The 22,081-nt window shown below is 46.3% G+C and overlaps 1 protein-coding gene across 1 annotated transcript in view; it reads left to right on the forward strand.

The window, feature by feature from the left end:
- Positions 1–22,081, forward strand: part of LOC139158418 (zinc finger protein 208-like) — a 57,237-nt gene that overhangs the window by 26,354 nt on the left and 8,802 nt on the right. Inside the window, exons 6-13 of the mRNA XM_070735728.1 lie at positions 9,169–10,380; positions 10,422–10,595; positions 10,656–10,758; positions 13,819–13,996; positions 17,467–18,070; positions 18,306–18,420; positions 18,537–18,604; positions 18,992–19,121. Of these exons, the coding sequence (XP_070591829.1) occupies positions 9,169–10,380; positions 10,422–10,595; positions 10,656–10,758; positions 13,819–13,996; positions 17,467–18,070; positions 18,306–18,420; positions 18,537–18,604; positions 18,992–19,121 (2,584 nt within the window). The remainder of the gene's footprint in view (positions 1–9,168; positions 10,381–10,421; positions 10,596–10,655; positions 10,759–13,818; positions 13,997–17,466; positions 18,071–18,305; positions 18,421–18,536; positions 18,605–18,991; positions 19,122–22,081) is intronic.

Genomic DNA, 22,081 nt, shown 5'->3' on the forward strand with positions numbered 1-22,081 from the left:
CGAGAAGCCCTACTGCCCGGCTGTCGCTTTTTGAAACAGCCGGGGGGTTTCCCAGCATCCTCCTGAACCCAAACGCCAAACCCAAACTTCCGGGTTCGGCATTCGTTAGGCTGCCGAGAAGCCCCCCGGCTGTTTCAAAAAGTGATAGCCGGACGGCGGGGCTTCTCGGCGGCCTTCCGAACCCGAACATTTTGCCGAACTTCCGGGTACGGCACTCGGGAGACCGCGGAGAAGCCCCACCGCCCGGCTATCGTCTTTTGAAACAGCTGGGAGGCTTCTCGGCGGCCTCTTGAACGCCGAACCCAGAAGTTTGGGTTTGGCGTTCGGGTTCAGGAGGACGCTGGGAAGCCCCCCGGCTGTCTCAAAAAGCGACAGACGGGCGGCGGAAACGGGTTCGTAAGACAGAAAACGTTCGTAAGAAGAGGTAAAAAATATCCGAACCCCGGGTTCGTATCTCAGGTTGTTTGTATGGCGAGGGGTTCGTATCATGAGGTACCACTGTATTTCACTAATTTCTCTAGCTGCTTCTCCTCAATTCTGCTGTCTCCTGGGATTGTGATGTCGATGATCCATACTTTCTTTTTCTCCACAATCAGGATGTCTGGTGTGTTATGCTTCAGAATTCAGTCAGATTCTGTTATTGTTATTGTTGTTGTTGTTGTTGTTATTGTTGTTGTTATTATTATTATTATTAAATGTAGGGTACCTTCTGGATCTGCCCTGAACTCCCCTTGAGCGGTGGCCACCCCAGCCACTTTCACTTTCCTTCTCTCCCCAAACTCTCCCTCCTGCTTCAGATGAGGTCACAAAAAGCTCTGCCTGGAGACTGATGACGCTAGAGCAAGGAGACTTCCCATTGGTCCTGCCGCACTTTCTGGCGACTCCCATCTCAAAAAGAGGAGACAAACCCTTCCTCCCCTCAAGAACCCTATTCCTTTTCTGGGACTGGAGACATCTGGCCCCCTCACACACACACACACACGTATGCTCATTGAATGGGAAGATTCTGCTGTAGGAGGAGATGCTTCCCTGGATGATAAGGGTGGGGGAGGGGTAATCCCGCAGCCAGTGAGGATTTGTGGGTCACATACACACCCACCCACTAAATGTGCGGGGAGTCCCAGAAAACCCAGACAGACCAGGGAGAGGGCTGCTTCCCTTCAGGACAGAAAAAGCTGATTACCCTCCTCAAAATATACGTCTCCCTTGCTTGGAACGTCTGGAGGAACCGGCCCCTCCCGATTTCTTCCCCTTTCTTTCTGTGGGTCAGGGGATCCTCCTTTCCCCTTCAAAGCAGCCCCAAATGGAGACCCCAAATTAAAGTCTGGCCACTTCTCCTCCTCTTCCCACTCCTTCCCGTGGAGAACTTCATTAGAGAATGGACTAGATGACCTCCAAGGTCTCTTCCAACTCTGTCCACCTGTTATCTTGCCACAGTCTCAAGCAATAGAAGAATAGGTAGAGAAAGATATAAAGTGACATGTTGCAATAAACTAACCCGGTATAAAAGAGCAGATGTGGAGCTTTCCCCGAGAAATCTGCCCATTTCAGCAGTGGAAGACTCAGCCGCCCGAAACCCAACGGCTCCTTCTTGTCACTTTCCAACTCAAACTCCCGGAGGAACAGAAGGCAGATCCCACGAAAGCCTCCACTTCTCCACACCCCAAAAGAAACCGAGCAGTAAAAAGCAATAACACCCCATCTGGGGTTCCCCCCGCCCAGGAAGGAGGCAGCCGGGTAACAGCCGCAGGCAAAGCGACGCCTGGCTTGGCTTCACGGGAAGAAGAAATGGATTATTGCTGCCATCGGTGGCCCAAATGGCCGTGGCGCTTGCAAGGGGCAAGGACCCGTGAGAAAGGCTGGACAAAAGACTCCTCTGGATAACTGGACTTCACAGAAACGGCCCCAATTTCCTTTGTTCATCCAGCTCATTTCTCAGCTGCCCCAGAATAGAATTTGGGGGGCTGCCCCATGGGGGGGGGATTATCCTCCAAAGCCCCAGAAGAAGAGAAGCAACAGATGGAAAGTAACCAAAGGGAGAAACAACCTGGAATGAAGGAAAAGCTTCCTCACAGTGAAGAGATTTAACCAGTGGAACTGCTGACACCAGAGGTTGGGTGCTTCATCACTGGAGGGTTTTAAGAGACTGGACAGCAAATGGTCAGAGACGATAGAGTTTCTCCTGCCTGGACTAGAAGACCTCCAAAGTGTGAGGATGAGGCCTAACTTGATATAATATCCCAATGCAGGAGGAAGGACTGTAGTCATTGTAATGGCTATTATACCTAGAGAATGCTGAATCAATATGCTACAACCTGATTGGCTGGTAAATACATAAAAATGTATGACACATTTGAACAGGTGTGGTTGCTGTGGTGGTAGTGGTTGACTAGTTGTTATTATCAGCATTATTATTATTATTATTATTATTATTATTATTATTATTATTATTATTTTTGTATGCCGCCCCTCTCCGCAGACTTGGGGCGGCTTACAGCAGTGATAAAAGAATATACAATAGCAAATCTAATATTAAAGTCTAAAATATGTGCAATAACCCCTTACCCCACTCCCAGAACATAATGGCCTGCCCATGTTTTGCCCCCCAGGCTCCTAGAAAAGCTCTGGAGCTTGGGAAGAGCCTCCCCCACCCCATCCAGAAGCTGAAAACAGGCGGTTTCCCCACTCCCAGTGAGCTCAGAAGGCTCGTCAATCAGCTGGTTGGCGCTCACCTGAGTTTGCGTCCACTAATATGGCTTCATGTGCCACCTGTGATATCACGGATGTAGATGGTGATGGACATACGGTACTTTATTTATACCCTAAATCAGTGTTTCCAAAACTTTTGAGATATGTGAACCCCTTCTATAATTTTCACAATGCTTAGTACCCCATGTCAAAAAAATAGGATGTATTTGAATAACAATCAAAATATATTTATTTTTAGTTTTTTGGTACATAGACAAAATTATTCATAATAAAATGTAAATAAAGTTATATTATCAATAACAAGTTGTAGTGTGGCTTATGTACAGTGAGATAGAGTATAAGTAATATTGTAAATAGAGAAGTAATTTTTGCTAAGAAGAAGTAAATATATTTTCTTAAGAACTCCTGCTGCAATGTGTTCATTCGAAGACTTCAGCTTCTTATCTATTGGTCTGTGCCTGGCTGGCTGGGTTGGGTCAGCTTCCTCAAGTGCTGCCCTGACCCAAGTTCCCTTCCAGCTCTGTTCTTCAGCAGCCTCCATTTTATTCCCTTCTTGGAAGTGGACCTTATTTTGCTTCCAACACTATCAGGAGAAAATGGAAACCCACGACTGGAAGATGCAACAGAAGAGGTCAATGTGGAGGAAATAGGCAGCTGCTGTCCAAAGGAAGAGGGAGACACGGCCACAAACGTGTAGTTTTATATCAACATCCTGTCAATGTATTGAACATTCGCAGCAGAGAAGAGAGTCAGGAACATCCTGAGGTAAATCACAAACAGCCTCCAGGAAAAAAAGGAGAAAGGGGAAACGCCCCCTTTCCACCCTCAGCAACCAATCAGAGCACAGATCCCCTCAGGCAGGAGCCGGCCCTCCCTCCCTCACAATGGGGAGTTTCCTTCTCCAGCCATTAAATTCAGTATCTTCACATTTGAAGGATCCAAAAGAAACAGAGCTAAGATGACTTTCCTTTTGTCCCTTAGATTGAATTGTCCAGCTGGGATGGTTTTTAGCCTTTATCTTGCACTGGGCTAAAAAGAAGTCAACGTCCTTTTCTCCTTTTTTCTCCTGTCCCTCTCAGGCCTCCTTCTCCCTCCCTTTCTCCTGCCCTCAATGTCTGGCTTCTATTTTTCCTTCTGTTTTGTCCACTAAATAAATGAATAAGCTCTGGAGACTACAAAAAAGGCAGAGAAGAGCAACAAAGATGGAGGCTAAAATTATTCATTTATTTTAATTCATTTTATTGCCTGTATAGGCCCCCCAACTCCTGAGGGGCTCTGGGCGGCCTACACAAATAAAACCACAGACACCCATTGAAATCCCCTTCCAAACGTCATATCTCTGGGGCCACCACCAAGATTCCTTCCCTCTTCTGCCCTTGTTCCTTCCATCCCATTCTCTCCTCTAGACAAAGAAGAGGCTGAAGGAAAGAGACGGAGGGGCAGGAGATGGGAGAAAGAATGAAACCGCTCTAGAAAGGCCACAGAAGAAAGACCACAACCTCCTTCCCTGCCTTTGGGTCAATGGAGACTCCGAAGCCTTTCTCCTACTCCCAAGCCCATCATCCCAGGCATTTTACCCCCAATCCGCCAGGGGGCGCCCTCTGCCAAGGGAAGGGAAGACAGCGGGATTGGACCCACCGGAGGGAAAACGTCACAAGCGGCTTTTCTGAGGAGTCTTGCGAAGGAAGTGACATCACTGTCCCTTGCCAGTCTAGGAAGCCACATTCGCTCTCCTTAGCCTGTGGGTCTCCACCTGAGACCGGGAGCCTGCGGGAGGGGGTGGAAGGACATCCAGACAGCGGCGCCCGAGGTGAGGGGGGGGCTCTTCCCAAGGCCCAGGCTCCCCAGCGGCCCTCCCCCTGCAGGCGGAAGCGGGAATGCCGGGAAGGGGGGGAGATTCGGGGAAGGGCCCAAGGGGGGGAAGGGAGGGGGGGCCTTGTAGGAGGAGGCGGGATTCGCACCAGGCTCCCGGAGGGGGCGAGAAGGGGGCGTTTTCTGCAGCTGCCTCCTTATTTATTTATTTTATTTGCTTATTTTATTTATTTAATTAATTAATTAATTTATTTAGTTTTTATTTTATTAATTTTATTTATTTATTTATTTATTTATTTTATTTTATTCATTTAATTTCTTTATTCAATTTCTTTATTTTATTTATTTGATTGATTGGATTTGTATGCAGCCCTTCTCCGTAGACTCGGGGCGGCTAACAACAGTGATACAAAACAGCATGTAAATCCAAGACTAAAAGAGCTAAAAAACCCTTATTTGTAAAACCAAACATACCTACAAACATAAGAAATCATATGTTCCCGGCCCTGCTTGGGGGACCTGGGCCCTGCGCTGGGATGAGCCTCTTGGGGCTCCGGGCAGGTTGGGTGAAGGTCGCTCAGGGGCTGAATTCCACCTTCTCATTCTGGGCCTTTGTTTTTCCTTCCACCTCAGAGACAGAAACCGGAAGCCATTTGGGGTCTTTGCAAGGCCCCATTTTCTCCTGGGGGAAGAAGAAAAGAGCGGGATCACCTGGAGGGATCCGTCCTGCGTTCCCAGAAATGGTCCCGTGAAGGAAAAGGCGTCTGGAGACCCACAAGAGTCCTTGGACCCCTTTGGAGTTGCTCTGCAGGACAGAGAAAGGATGGAGACCCCATCTGTTGCAAAGGGGCGAAGCGGAAAAGGCCCTGTAGCCGCTCAGCCTGTTAAGCTCTGGACAAGATCCGGGCAGAAGATCCTGGAGGAAGAACCCATCCTCCCTTCAGAAGTTCAGCCCTGGAACTCCATCCAATACCGGGAGGCTGAGGGTCCCCGAGGACTTTGCAGCCGACTCCACGACTTGTGCAGGCGATGGCTGAGGCCAGAGAAGCACACGAAAGCCCAGATGCTGGACCTGGTGGTTCTGGAGCATCTCCTGTCCCTTCTGCCCCCAGAGATGGAGGGCTGGGTGCGGGAGTGTGGAGCGGAGACCAGCTCCCAGGCGGTGGCCCTGGCGGAAGGCCTCCTGCTGAGCCAGGCGGAGGAGCAGAAGGAAACCAATGATATGGAGGGAAAGAAGAATCCACCAGATCCCGCTCATGAGCCATTTTTCTGGAGGATCCCTTGGGAAGATCCAAACCAGGAGACCTCGGAAGGTAATGGGAGATGCTCTGATGGCCCCCCTGTCTCATCTTTGCTCTCTCCTCTTCTATAGAAGACCTCCTATTTTGTCCATGATGCATTGTGAAATTATTCTTTACAGAGAAAGAAAGAATTAAGCTCTCTGGTTTTTATGAAGGACGTCAAACAGCGGTTGAACTTCCACATCAAGTAAGAAAGAGATCTTAGATTTGTCTTCTCCCTTCAGGAAGTGAAGCCAATTTGAAGAGCCCCCTCTCTCCTTCTATCCCCCCCCCCCCTGTTTGGCCAGGACTATTTTTGTGTCCTTCCACAACATGGAGAGCAAAATAGCAGGTTCAAGTTTTACTCCCTTTTATGTGTCTTTTGTGTTCTTTTTATTTCCTTTTCTTCACTCAATCCACCTGTGCCATTGTGCCCATATTTCGTAGTACTCAGAAACCTTTTGGCCCCTTAATTCCATCATCTGTTTCTCCTTTTTGGAACAATTATATATTTTGTTCATTACTACTTTTTTGGGGTGGTGGTGGTTCTGTATTTTTCCAATATTGGGCGAAAGTCATTCTGGCTGCAGTCGTGATATGTAATATTAAGTATTTTTTTTGCTTTAGTATATTTCCTTTTAAATATTCCCAATAAGAATAATTCCTGCAAGAATTCTATCTCTATTTGTGTGATCTCTTGTAACCATGTGTGGATTTTCGTCCAGGATTTTTTTGTCTCAGAGCTTGACCACCACATATGGAGGAAGATGCCCTTATTATTATTTTTATACTGCCAACAATTTGGGCTCAATTTTGGATGTATTTTAGCTAATTGGGTTGGTGCCAAATACCATTGATAACATATTTTAAAGTCATTTTGCTTATAAGATACTGATTTTGATATTTTTAAATTTCAATTCCATATTTGTTCCCAGTCTGCCAAGTGAATATTATAACCAATGTTCTGTGCCCATGTCACCATAGGTGCTGTTACTACATCTGCGTGTCTTTCATATTGTAGCAAGTAAATATATAGTTTGGAAATGATTTTACTTTCAGGGCCAGTTAAAAGTTTCTCTAATATACTTGACGTTGTGCTTCTCCCATATTCCCTCATGTCCTTTTGGTAGTTGGATTGTATCTGGCTGTATACTATTTTTTGTATTTTATCTTAGGATGGATCTATGTTTATGCCAGGCAGGTTTAAATTCAGTTACTGTGGATTTACCAACCACGTCTGCTGGAAGTTTGTTCAAAGGATCTACTACTCTCTCAGTAAAATAATATTTTCTCATGTTGCTTTTGATCTTTCCCCCAACTAACTTCAGATTGTGTCCCCTTGTTCTTGTGTTCACCTTCTTATTAAAAGCACTTCCCTCCTGAACATTATTTAACCCTTTGCCATATTTAAATGTTTCGATCATGTCCCCCCTTTTCCTTCTGTCCTCCAGACTATACAGATTGAGTTCATGAATTCTTTCCTGATACGTTTTATGCTTAAGATCTTCCACCATTCTTGTAGCCCGTCTTTGGACTCGTTCAATTTTATCAATATCTTTTTCTACAACTGAACACAGTATTTCAAATATGGTCTCACCAGTGCTCTATGTAGCGGGATCATATTCTCCCTCTTCCTGCTTGTTATACCTCTAGCTATGCAGCCAAGCATCCTACTTGCTTTTCCTACTGCCTGACCACACTGCTCACCATTTTGAGACAGTCAGAAATCACTATCCCGAAATCCTTCTCTTCTGAAGTTTTGCAAATACAGAACTTCCAATACAATACTCAGATTGAGGATTCCTTTTCCCCAAGTGCATTATTTTACATTTGGAAACATTAAACTGCAGTTTCCATTATCCTCTTGTCTAAATCATTGATGACCATGAAAAGATCTTGCAAATTTTCCTGTTCCGTTCTTTTTTCTGTGTTCAGGAGAGTCCTATGTCCTTCGAGGAGGTGGCTGTGTCTTTCTCTGAGGAGGAATGGTCTCAGCTGGATCCTGATCAGAAAGAGCTGCATTCGGAAGTCATGCTGGAAAACTATAGGAACGTGGTCTCTCTGGGTAAGAGTTTTCTAATTTCCAATCAGAGTTCAAGAGACTAAAAAAACCCACTATTATGAGACATCGTCTCCAGGGAGGGAGAAGGAACGGATATGGCCTTCTGGTGCTCCAAGGAAGGGAAGAGTCAATGTCTCTTTGCATAGATGTTTTCTGTGCATTTCTTCTCTGTAGTTTCCATTTCTATTTGAACGTATTTGTAGGGGCCGAAAAGAACAAAGTGGGCCTTTATGTATCCTAGGGAGGTCATGTGGGAGGAGAGTATTGTCCTCTGTCCTACGAAACCTCCATAATTGTGTGGGAACAGAACTTTCCCCCTCAGTCCATGGAAGAGCATTCTCCCAATCCCATTCAAGAACAAAAGCCTCCTGCAGGGTCACTGAGAGAATCCTAGGGTACAGGTCATCCTTGAGTTACGACAGTTCACTTAGTGACCATTCCAGGTTATGAGCAACCCTCCCCGAAGTACGTGGGATCCAGTCCCGAAATTATGAGTGTTGCAGCCCCATGGCAATAGTGCCTACTTAGGAATGACAGCAGAGGGGCTGCAACAGTTGCCCTCCATATTCCTCCACCCCTCCCACCATTGTCTGGTTCCAGAAGAGCATTAGGAGAATCGAAGCTTTGTACACTCTCATGACTCATGAATATAGAAATCATCATGTTTATATCACACCAGTGCAAGCATGCAAACATACAACCTAGTGACATTTTGGAGAAATTCTGAAGGAATTTCACTTGACTTTCTATCCTTTTTCTCTCACCTTATTATCATTTTCATTTCCCTTTTGTTTTGAAGGTAAAGATCAAGATTCCTGTGAACTGTTCCAACTGATCAATGCTGAAGATGGAAATGAGAAGTTTGGAATTCGAATGGAATTAGAAAGCCCTGAGAGAAACCAGTCAAAGAGCTGGAATCAGGAAAGCTCATCTTCCACTGATGCTCTGATTCAAGATTCTCTTGCCCAACAAGAGGAAATAAGGAATAAATATATTGGGAAAAGTGTGAAGCTAACCAAAGCTAAAGTACAAATAAATGAATACTCTTTAACCCAAAACAAAGGAGAAGATGGTATAAGAAGAAACAACAGACAAAATAACAATGGGACATCCATTCATTTTCATGGAAATAACTATCTTACACCTGAAAAAGTGATTGAGGCAAAAGAGAAGCTGTGTGGAAAGACCTTTGCTATAAGAAGTCATCCTATTTCCCATAAAAAGATCCACACAGGGGAGAAGCCGTATAAATGCTTGGAGTGTGGAAAGACATTTGGTGAAAAAAGTCCTGTTGTTTGCCATAAGTTGATTCACACAGGGGAAAAACCATATAAATGCATGGAATGTGGAAAGACCTTTGCTCGAAGAAGTAATCTTACTTCCCACAATATGATCCACACAGGGGAAAAACCATATAAATGCATGGAATGTGGAAAGACCTTTGCTCGAAGAAGTCATCTTACTTCCCACAATATGATCCATACAGGGGAGAAGCCGTATAAATGCATGGAGTGTGGAAAGACCTTTGCTCAAAGACGTCAACTTATTTCCCACAAGATGATTCACACAGGAGAAAAACCCTATAAATGCATGGAATGTGGAAAGACCTTTGCTCAAAGATGTTATCTTACTTCCCACAAGATGATCCACACAGGGGAGAAGCCGTATAAATGCATGGAATGTGGAAAGACCTTTGCTCAAAGATGTTATCTTACTTCCCACAAGGTGATCCATACAGGGGAGAAGCCGTATAAATGCATTGAGTGTGGAAAGACCTTTGCCCAAAGAAGTGATCTTATTTCCCATAAAAGGATCCACACAGGGGAGAAGCCATATAAATGCATGGAGTGTGGAAAGGCCTTTGCTCATACTTGTAACCTTATTTCCCATAAAAGGATCCACACAGGGGAGAAGCCATATAAATGCATGGAGTGTGGAAAGGCCTTTGCTCAAAGAAGTCATCTTACTTCCCACAAGATGATCCATACATTGGAGAAGCCGCACAAATGCATGGAGTGTGGAAAGACCTTTGCTCAAAGTGGTAATCTTATTTCCCATAAAAGGATCCACACAGGGGAGAAGCCGTATAAATGCATGGAGTGTGGAAAGACCTTTGCTCAAAGAAGTTATCTTACTTCCCACAAGGTGATCCATACCAGGGAGAGGCTGTATAAATGCATGGAGTGTGGAAAGACCTTTGCTCAAAGAAGTCAACTTATTTCCCACAAGATGATTCACACAGGGGAGAAGCCATATAAATGCATGGAGTGTGGAAAGACCTTTGCTCAAAGAAGTGATCTTATTTCCCATAAAAGGATCCACACAGGGGAGAAGCCGTATAAATGCATGGAGTGTGGAAAGGCCTTTGCTCATAGCAGCACACTTATTTCCCATACAAGGATCCACACAGGGGAGAAGCCATATAAATGCATGGAGTGTGGAAAAACCTTTGCTCAAAGTGGTCATCTTATTTCCCATGAAAAGATCCACAAGAGAAAAGGCGTACCAATTCATGGAGTATGAAAAAACCCTCTTTCCCTAGTATGATCCACACGTAGGACAAGCCGTATAAATCCATGGAGTGTGGAAAGATCTTTGCTCAAAGACGTGATCTTATTTCCCATACGAGGATCCACACAGGGGAGAAGCTATATAAATGCATGGGGTGTGGAAAGGCCTTTGCTCAAAGTGGTCATCTTATTTCCCATGAAAGGATCCACAAGAGTAAAGCCGTATAAATTCATGGAGTATGAAAAAACCCTCTTACTTTCTCTAGGATGATCCACACGTAGGACAAGCCGTATAAATCCCTGGAGTGTGGAAAGATCTTTGCTCAGAATGTTCACCTATGTTCTCATAAAAGGATCCATGCTCAGGAGAAACTATATAGCTATAGCAATTCTACTTCCATTTATATACTACTCCACAGTGCTTTACCACTTATATCTGAGCAATTTACAAAGTCAGCATATGAAAGGCTGAATCAACTATTAAAAGCAATCTATAGCAGGTGAAGATGTTTTCAATAAAATGTCGAATTGAAAGTTTTCAATTTTCAGTTATTTAAAAATGCTCCATCCATTTTGTTGCTCAAATATGATTTCCCATCCAGAATTTGCATTTCTTGCTCAAACAGTCACGATTTCCATTTTGTAAACGTACTGGGGAGGACCAGGGGGGACATGATAGCAGTGTTCGAATATCTCAGAGGTTGATACAGAGAAGGAGCCCACCTATTCTGCAAAGCACCTGAGGGTAGAATAATAAGCAATGGGTGGAAACTAAGCAAGGAGAGAAGCAACATAGAACTAAGGAGAAATTTCTTGACAGTCAGAAGAGTTAATTAGTGGAACATCTTCTCCCCAGAAGTTGCGAATGCCCCAACACTGGCTTGGGAGTGTGAGGTCCTGTTCTTCAGTGGTTCTCCTCCTACCTCTCTGGTTGGTCGCAGTCGGTGTTAGTGGCGGGGTCAGAGGTCGACCTCTAAGTCTCCCTTGTGGAGTGCCTCAGGGGTTGGTCCTCTCCCCCCTGCTATTTAAAATCTACATGAAACCGCTGGGTAAGGTCATCCAAGGGCATGGGGTGAGGTATCATCAATATGCAGATGATACCCAGTTATACATCTCCACCCCATGTCCAGTCAGCGAAGCAAGGGAAGTGATGTGCTGGTGCCTGGAGGCTGTTGGGTTCTGGATGGGTGTCAACAAGCTCAAACAACCCTGACAAGACAGAGTGGCTGTGGGTCTTGCCTCGCAAGGACAATCCCATCTGTCCGTCCATTACCCTAGAGGGGGAACTACTGACCCCCTCGAAGAGGGTCCGCACTTTGGGCATCCTCCTCGATCCACAGCTAACATTAGAACATCTTTCGGCTGTGGCGAGGAGGGCGTTTGCACAGGTCCGCCTGGTGCACCAATTGTGGCCCTATTTGGACAGGGAGTCATTGCTCACAGTTGCTCATGCCCTCATCACCTCGAGGTTCGACTACTGCAATGCTCTCTACATAGGGCTACCTTTGAGAAGTGTTCGGAAACTCCAGATCGTGCAGAATGCAGCTGCCAGAGCTATTGTGGGGTTATCTACGTTCGCCCACGTCTCTCCACTAGCTGCCTATTAGTTTCCGGTCGCAATTCAAAGTGTTGGTAATGACTTCTAAAGCCCTACATGGCATCGGACGAGAATACCTCCGGAACCATCTTCTGCCGCTTGAATCCCAACGGCCGATAAGGTCCTACAGAGTTGGCCTTCTCTGAGTCCCGTCGACTAAACAATGTCGTCTGGCGGGCCCCAGTGGAAGAGCCTTCTCTGTAGCGGCCCCAGCCCTCTGGAATCAACTCCCCCCATAGATCAGAATTGCCCCCACCCTCCTTCTGTTTCATAAATTTCCCAGGCATGTGGGAATTGAGATACCTCCCCCAGTTTATATAGTTTTATGTATGGTATGCTTATGTTGTATGGTTTTAATGACGGGCTTTTTAGATGTTTTTTAAACATTAGATTCGTTTCATTGTTATATTGTTATGGTTGTGAGCTGCCCCGAGTCTGCGGAGGGGGGTGGCATACAAATCTAATAAATTATTATTATGTCAGTAAAACACAGCAAACGAAATCACTATGCTGGATTTCATATTTCACCAGTCGGGCACTTCCCAAACACCTAGGATCGCGGGATGTAGCGGCGAATTATGTGTGCCGATCCCAGTAAAGCGGCCTTTTGCAATTGACAGGTGGAGATTTTCTCAATTCCAATGGTTTTCAAATGTCCGCTGAGATAATTTGGCCCTGCGCCCAGCATGCCAAGTACCACTGGGACCAGTTTCACGGGCTTATGCCAGAGTCGTTGCAACTCAATTTTTAGATCTTCGTATTTCACTAATTTCTCTAGCTGCTTCTCCTCAATTCTGCTGTTCCCTGGGATTGCAATGTTGATGATCCATACTTTCTTTTTCTCCACAATCAGGATGTCTGGTGTGAATTCAGTCAGATACTATTGTTGTTGTTGTTGTTGTTGTTGTTGTTGTTGTTGTTGTTGTTATTATTATTATTATTATTATTATTATTATTATTATTATTATTATTAAATGGAGGGTACCTTCTGGATCTGCCCTGAACTCCCCTTGAACGGTGGCCACCCCTCCCACTTTCAGTTTCCTTTTCTCCCCCAATTCTCCCTCCTGCTTCAGATGAAGTTACAAAGGGCTCTGCCCGGAGACTGATGACGCTAGAGCAAGGAGACTTCCCATTGGTCCTGCCGCACTTTCTGGTGACTCCCATCTCAAAAAGAGGAGAAAAGCCCTTCCTCCCCTCAACAACCCTATTCCTCTTCTGGGACTGGAGACCTCTGGCCCCCTCACAAACACACACATACACACACACACACACACACAAACAAACGTGTGCTCGTTTAATGGGAAGATTCTGCTGTAGGAGGAGATGCTGCCCTGGATGATAAGGATGGGGGAAGGGTAATCCCGCAACCAGTAAGGACTTGTGGGTTACATACACACCCACCCACTCAATGTGTGGGGAGTCCCAGAAAACCCAGACAGACCAGGGAGAGGGCTGCTTCCCTTCAGGACAGAAAAAGCTGATTACCCTCCTCAAAATATATGTCTCCCTTGCTTGGAACGTCTGGAGGAACCGGCCCCTCCCGATCTCTTGCCCCTTTCTGTGGGTCAGGGGATCCTCCTTTCCCCTTCAAAGCAGCCCCAAATGGAGACCCCAAATTAAAGTCTGGCCACTTCTCCTCCTCTTCCCACTCCTTTCCGTGGAGAACTTCATTAGGGGTTGGACTAGATGACCTCCAAGGTCTCTTCCAACGCTGTTCATCTGTTATCTTGCCACAGTCTCAAGCAATAGAAGAATAGGTAGAGAAAGATATAAAGTGTTGCAATCAATTAACCCGGTATAAAAGAGCAGATGTGGAGCTTTCCCCGAGAAATCTGCCCATTCCAGCGGTGGAAGACTCAGCCGCCCCAAACGCAACGGTTCCTTGTCACTTTCCAACTCAAACTCCTGGAGGAACCGAACGCAGATCCCACGAAAGCCTTCACTTCTCCACACCCCAAAAGAAACCGAGGAGCAATAACACCCCATCTCTGGGGTTCCCGCCGCCCCAGAAAGAGGCTGCCGGGTAAGAGCCGCAGGCAAAGCGACGCCTGGCTTGGCTTAACGGGAAGAAGACATGGATTATTGGTGCCATCAGCGGCCCAAATGGCCATGGCGCTTGCAAGGGGCAAGGACCCGTGAGAAAGGCTGGACAAAAGACTCCTCTGGATAACTGGACGTCACAGAAACGGCCCAACATTCCTTTCTTCATCCAGCTCATTTCTCAGCTGCCCCAGAATAGAATTTGGGGGGCTGCCCCATGGGGGGGGGATTATCCTCCAAAGCCCCAGAAGAAGAGAAGCAACAGATGGAAAGTAACCAAAGAGAGAAGCAACCTGGAATTAAGGAAAAGCTTCCTCACAGTGAAGAGAATTAACCAGTGGAACTGCTGACACCAGAGGTTGGGTGCTTCATCACTGGAGGGTTTTAAGAGACTGGACAGCAAATGGTCAGAGATGATAGAGTTTCTCCTGCCTGGACTAGGAGACCTCCAAAGTGTCAGGATGAGGCCTAACTTGATATAATATCCCAATGCAGGAGGAAGGACTGTGGACATTGTAATGGCTATTATATGTAGAGAATGCTGAATCAATATGCTGCAACCTGATTGGCTGGTAAATATATAAAAATGTATGACACATTTGCATAGGTGTAGTTGCTGTGGTAGTAGTGGTTGACTAGTTATTATTATTATTATTATCATTATTATTATCATTATATTTGTATGCCGCCCGTCTCCGCAGACTCGGGGCGGCTTACAGCAGTGATAAAACAATATACAATAGCAAATCTAATATTAAAGTCTAAAATATGTGCAATAACTCCTTACCCCACTCCCAGAACATAATGGCCTGCCCATGTTTTGCCCTCCCCAGGCTCCTAGAAAAGCTCTGGAGCTTGGGAAGAGCCTCCCCCACCCCATCTAGAAGCTGAAAACAGGCGGTTTCCCCACTCCCAGTAAGCTCAGAAGGCTCGTAAATCATCTGGCTGGCGCTCACCTGAGTTTGCGTCCTCACTAATATGGCTTCATGTGCCACCTGTGATATCACGGATATAGATTGTGATAGAGATACGGTACTTTATTTATACCCTAAATCAGTGTTTCCAAAACTTTTGACATATGTGTACCCCTTCTATAATTTTCACAATGCTTAGTACCCCACATCAAAAAAAAATGGATGTAATTTAATAACAATCAAAATATATTTATTTATTTTTACTTTTTTGGTACATACACAAAATAATAATAAATGAAAAATGAAATTATTCATAATAAATGTAAATAAAGTTATATTATGAATAACAAGTTGTAGTGTGGCTTATGTACAGTGAGATAGAGTATAAGTAGTATTGTAAATAGAGAAGTCATTATTGCTAAGAAGAAGTAAATATATTTTCTTAAGAACTCCTGCTGCAATGTGTTCATTCGAAGACTTCAGCTTCTTATCTATTGGTCTGTGCCTGGCTGGCTGGGTTGGGTCAGCTTCCTCAAGTGCTGCCCTGACCCAAGTTCCCTTCCAGCTCTGTTCTTCAGCAGCCTCCATTTTATTCCCTTCTTGGAAGTGGACCTTATTTTGCTTCCAACACTATCAGGAGAAAATGGAAACCCACGACTGGAAGATGCAACAGAAGAGGTCAATGTGGAGGAAATAGGCAGCTGCTGTCCAAAGGAAGAGGGAGACACGGCCACAAACGTGTAGTTTTATATCAACATCCTGTCAATGTATTGAACATTCGCAGCAGAGAAGAGAGTCAGGAACATCCTGAGGTAAATCACAAACAGCGTCCAGAGAAAAAAGGAGAAAGGGGAAACGCCCCCTTTCCACCCTCAGCAACCAATCAGAGCACAGATCCCCTCAGGCAGGAGCCGGCCCACCCTCCCTCACAATGGGGAGTTTCCTTCTCCAACCATTAAATTCAGTATCTTCACATTTGAAGGATCCAAAAGAAACAGAGCTAAGATGACTTTCCTTTTGTCCCTTAGATTGAATTGTCCGGCTGGGATGGTTTTTAACATTGATCTTGCACTTTGCTTAACAGAAGTCAACGTCCTTTTCTCCTTTTTTCTCTTCTCCCTCTCAGGCCTCCTTCTCCCTCCCTTTCTCCTGCCCTCAATGTCTGGCTTCTATTTTTCCTTGTGTTTTGTCCACTAAATAAATGAATAAGCTCTGGAGGCTACAAAAAAAGGCAGAGAAGAGCAACAAAGACGGAGTCTAAAATTATTTATTTATTTTAATTCATTTTATTGCCTGTATAGGCCACCCAACTCCTGAGGGGCTCTGGGCGGCCTCCACAAATAAAACCATAGACACCCATTGAAATCCCCTTCCAACCCTCATATCTCTGGGGCCACCACCAAGATTCCTTCCCTCTTCTGCCCTTGTTCCTTCCATCCCATTCTCTCCTCTAGACAAAGAAGAGGCTGAAGGAAAGAGACGGAGGGGCAGGAGATGGGAGAAAGAATGAAACCGCTCTAGAAAGGCCACAGAAGAAAGACCACAACCTCTTTCCCTGCCTTTGGGTCAATGGAGACTCCGAACCCTTTCTTCTCCGACTCCCAAGCCCATCATCCCCGCCCTCTCCCTTCCCCCTCCCGCCAGCTCCTCTTTCCCGCCCTTTCTGGCACCCAGGTATTTCACCCCCAATCCGCCAGGGGGCGCTCTCTGCCAAGGGAAGTGAAGACAGCGGGATTGGACTCACCGGAGGGAAACGTCACAAGGGGCTTTTCTGAGGAATGTTGCTAAGGAAGTGACATCACTGTCCATTGCCAGTCTAGGAAGCCACACTCGCTCTCCTTATCCCGTGGGGCTCCACACGAGACCGGGAGCCTGCAGGAGGTGGTGGAAGCACATCCAGAGGCGCCCGAGGTGAGGGGGGGGGGCTCTTCCCAAGGCCCATGCTCCCCAGCGGCCCTCCCCCTGCAGGGGGAAGCGGAAAAAGCGGGGGTGCCGGGAAGGGGAGGGGAGATTCGGGGAAGGGCCCAAGGGGGGGGAAGGAAGGGGGGGCCTTGGAGGTGGAGGCGGGATTCGCCCCAGGCTCCCGGAGGGGGAGAGAAGAGGGCAGTTTCTGCAGCTGCCTCCTTATTTATTTATGTTATTTGTTTATTTTTTTTTATATTTATTTTTTTATTTATTTTATTAATTATTTTATTTTATTTATTTATTTATTTTATTCATTTAATTTCTTTATTCAATTTATTTATTTTATTTATTTGATTGATGGGATTTGTATGCAGCCCTTCTCCGTAGACTCGCAGCGGCTAACAGTGATACAAAACAGCATGTAAATCCAATACTAAAACAGCTAAAAAACCCTTATTTGTAAAACCAAACATACCTACAAACATAAGAAATCATATGTTCCCAGCCCTGCTCGTGGGACCTGGGCCCTGGGCTGGGATGAGCCTCTTGGGGCTCCGGGCAGGTTGGGGGAAGGTCGCTCAGGGGCTGAATTCCACCTTCTCATTGTGGGCCTCTGTTTTTCCTTCCACCTCAGAGACAGAAACCGGAAGCCATTTGGGGTCTTTGCAAGGCCCCATTTTCTCCTGGGGGAAGAAAAAAAGAGCGGAATCACCTGGAGGGATCCGTCCTGTGTTCCCAGAAATGGTCCCGTGAAGGAAAAGGCGTCTGGAGACCCACAAGAGTCCTTGGACCCCTTTGGAGTTGCTCTGCAGGACAGAGAAAGGATGGAGACCCCACCTGTTGCAAAGGGGGGAAGCGGAAAAGGCCCTGCAGCCGCTCAGCCTGGGAAGGGGGGGAAGCTCTGGACAAGACCCGGGCAGAAGATCCTGGAGGAAGAACCCATCCTCCCTTCGGAAGTTCAGCCCTGGAACTCCATCCAATACCGGGAGGCTGAGGGTCCCCGAGGACTTTGCAGCCGACTCCACGACATTTGCAGGCGATGGCTGAGGCCAGAGAAACACACCAAAGCCCAGATGCTGGACCTGGTGGTTCTGGAGCAACTCCTGTCCCTTCTGCCCCCAGAGATGGAGGGCTGGGTGCAGGAGTGTGGAGCAGAGACCAGCTCCCAGGCGGTGGCCCTGGCGGAAGGCCTCCTCCTGAGCCAGGCGGAGGAGCAGAAGGAGCAGGTCCAGTTGCAGGTAAGAACTCAAGAGAATAGAGAATGTTGAATATTTCACCCCTCCATCCCAAAATCCTGTGACTTTCATAATATGTGGCAATTCACCAATTCTTGTTGGAGATTGTTCCGTTTTCTCAGTGAACCTCACAGATGGATATTGGGGATTTTGTGGTTGTTTTCCGAATCTGGGAATCTGCTTTTTGTTGTGTGTTGTACATTAATTCTGCTTCTTTTTTCCTTCCTCCTGTTTGAAGTGCTGCATTGTGGAGATCAATGATCTTGAGGGAAAGAAGAATCCATCAAATCCCCCGCATGAGCCATTTTTCTGGAGGATCCCTTGGGAAGATCCTAATCAGGAGACCTCAGAAGGTAATGAAAGATCCTCCGATGACCCATCCGTCTTACCTTTGCTCTCTCTTCTTCTCTATAGAATATCTCCTTGTATTTTGTTCATTATGCATTTTGAAATTATTTATTCTTTACAGAGAAACTAAGAATGAAGCTCTCTGATTTTTATGAAGGTGATCGAACAGTGGTTGAACTTCCAAATAAAGTAAGAAAGAGAAAAGATATTAGATTTGTTTTGTCCCTTCAGGAAGTAGAGTGTGTTGGCAGATTGCTCTCTCCTTCTATCCCCCCCCCCCCTTGTTTGGCCAGGTTTATTTTTGTGTTTTTCCACAACATGGAGAGCATAACAGCAGGTTCAATTGTTGTCAGTCAGCATAGCTTCCTCTGGTTATCTTGTTCTGCGACCGTTGGATATGGTACTCATCCAAGTTTGAGTTTACAAGAAGCTTATATTCTGGAGTTTAGTTATTCCTGACAATTTGGTCATGTCTGCAAATTTGATGAGTTTCCTTTCTATCTTCTTGTCTAAATCATTGGTGAAGATGAAAAGATCTTGCAATTTCTCCTGTACTGTTCTTTTTTCTGTGTTCAGGGGAGCCTTGTGTCCTTCAAGGAGGTGGCTGTGTCTTTCTCTGAGGATGAATGGTCTCTGCTGGATCCTGACCAGAAAGAGCTGCATTCGGAAGTCATGCTTGAAAACCATAGGAATGTGGTCTCTCTGGGTAAGAGTTTTCTAGTTGCCAATCAGAGTTCAAGAAAACAGATTATAGTTAGGTAGTTTTTGTTCTGCCTGACTGGCTCAGGCAATGCGTAACAGTCCAAGGAAAAGAAATCAAACACACTCGTGCTCTGCTAATCAACAAACTTGTATTAAATAAACAAAAAAAGGGTTACTCAAAACAGTTCTTAGTGTCCAAAAACAATGAGAGTGCAAGGCTTACTTCAGCCGCATACAAAAACACAGGGGAAAACAAACAAAGACAACCTGGAATGAGCAAAGACATTTCAGGAGTCCTTTTGAATCTTTGGAGCAAACAGCAAGTCCCAGAGTTTTCACCTCCCACTTGTCTGAAAAAACTGGGTTGAAAACTCCAACGGCAGGAACAGAAACTTCAGAGCAGGAAGCACAAAACAACACAGATAAACAGCCACAGTTTGCCTTGGCCTTTGTTCCCTTTTATACCTTTAGCCCTCAATAAGGGAACCACACCCAGCCCAGGTGCTCCTATAATGACTTGTAATAATCCTTAAAGCGATCCCTTCTTTGTATAGCTCTTCGGCTATGCAGATCAATATATTGATCTGCAGAAGAACCCAGGGACGAAAGACTGCCTGAGGGACTGCATGCCAAATCCCCTGGGCTGTCTGCTGAATCCTGCGTACCAGTGGCCTCGTCCTCCTGGCTGTCAGCCAGGCTTTCGCATTCACTTTGTGCCGCGTCTCTCCCATCTGTGGGAGCAACGGCTGGCCCAGGCCCAAACACAACAGTTTTTATTATAGTTAGTGTAAAATAAAATATATCGTCTCTGGGAAGCAGAAGGAGAGTCTTTGCTTAGATGCTTTCTGTGCCATTTCTTCTCCGTATTTTCTATTTCTATTTGAATGTATTTGTAGCGGCCGAAAAGAACAAAGTGGGCCTTTATGTATCCTAGGGAGGTCATGTGGGAGGAGTGTATTGTCCTTTGTCCTATGAAACTTCCAAAATTGTGCGGGAACAGAACTTTCACAATCAGCCCGATCCAATTCAAGAACAATAGCCTCATGCAGTGTCACTCAAAGCGTCCTAATAGGTCCCTTGAAAGGCAGGGGAAAATAGGATTTTATAAATCAAAATTGTCATCGTTATATGTAATAAATATAGATAGTGAAACAAATCTAAATAGGGTTCTAGGAGAGTTGAAGGGAAGAGGGATAACTTAAGACAGAACAGTTATATGAGTAGGATGGGAGGCCAAGTAGAAATTGTATAGAATGATCGAAACATTTAAATACGTTAAAGGGTTAAATAAGGTCCAGGAGGGAAGTGTTTTTAATAGGAAAGTGAACACAAGAACAAGGGGACACAATCTGAAGTTAGTTGGGGGAAAGATCAAAAGCAATGTGAGAAAATATTATTTCACTGAAAGAGTAGTAGATCCTTGGAACAAACTTCCAGCAGACATGGTTGGTAAATCCATAGTAACTGAATTTAACCATGCCTGGGATAAACATAAATCCATCCTAAGATAAAATGCAGGAAATAGTATAAGGGCAGACTAGATGGATCATGAGGTCTGTTTCTGCCGTCAGTCTTCTATGTTTCTATGGTGGTTGGGTAAGGGAAGATGGCTACAAATACAGTGATCCCCCGTTTATTGCGTCCCCAACCATTGCGAACAGGGTACTTCGCGATTTTTCAACCCGGAAGTCAAAATACCGTCTACGCATGCGTGCGTTTTTTCTATGGGCACGCATGCGTAGATGGCAACCGGGAGATCAGCTGCTGGGTGGCTTTCCTGGGTCTTCCCCCTCTTGCTGGCGTCAGCGAGGAGTTTCCCCACCGCCCACGCAAACTCCTCGCTGCCGCCCGCCCTTCGCCCGCCCACGCCGTTCATTCTCGCCGCTTTCGAGCTGAGTCCTGAAGCGAATTCGCTCCCGGACTCAGCTCGAAAGCGCCGAGAGACAGCGCCAAGGAATGGCCTGTCCACGCTGTCTCTCGGCGCTTTCGAGCTGAGTCCGGGAACGAATTCGCTCCCGGACTCAGCTCGAAAGCGCCGAGAGACAGCGCCAAGGAACGGCCTGTCCACGCTGTCTCTCGGCGCTTTCGAGCTGAGTCCGGGAACGAATTCGCTCCCGGACTCAGCTCGAAAGCGCCGAGAGACAGCGCCCCCCGGACCCCCAACCCGGGTTTGGGGGGCTGCTAGGAAGCCCCCCATGCCGGCGGCAAACAGCCGCCCCGCCCCCAATCTTCGGCTCCTCGCTAGCGCTGTGGGAGTAAAAACACCATCTGCACATGCGCAGATGGTGTTTTTACTTCCGCAGCGCTACTTCGCGAAAACCCGCTCGTTGCGGCGGCTCCTGGAACGGAACCCTCGCAACGAGCGGGGGATCACTGTAAATACAATATGCAAATATCTGAATGAAAGGGAGAACAAAGAAGCGCTACTTAGGGAGGAGATAGAGTTAGAGAAAATAATAAGAGAAAAAAGTGAGGGTAGCAAAGTGCAAGCAAGTAATACAGTGACACCTCGTCTTACGAACTTAATTGGTTCCGGGACGAGGTTCGTAAGGTGAAAAGTTCGTAAGACGTAACAATATTTCCCATAGGAAACAATGGAAAACCGATTAATGCATGTAAGCCCCAAAATCACCCCTTTTGCCTCATTACTGCTGGAATTCTAATTCTTTTCAGGGGCGGGTGGGGAGGAGGGGGGGAGACAGCACAGGCTGCCTGGAGGGAGCCTCCTGGGTGGATTGACACGCCTGGAACCTGCCTTGCGGCTTGTCAAGCGGCAGGGCACCACCCTCTCTAAAGGTTTTCCTCGATGAAGCATGGGGGGGCAGCCCCCTGGGTCCGGAGTGGCCCCCCCTGGCCCCCCAAGCCAAGACAGCAGCTCTGGGCTTCTTAAAGCCCAAACCCAGGACGCCTCCCCCCGCCCCTCCCACCCAGTGATCTTAGAAGCCCAGAGCTGCTGATTTGGCT

The sequence above is a fragment of the Erythrolamprus reginae genome, chromosome 2, assembly GCF_031021105.1.
Source record: "Erythrolamprus reginae isolate rEryReg1 chromosome 2, rEryReg1.hap1, whole genome shotgun sequence".
Classification (NCBI taxonomy): domain Eukaryota; kingdom Metazoa; phylum Chordata; class Lepidosauria; order Squamata; family Dipsadidae; genus Erythrolamprus; species Erythrolamprus reginae.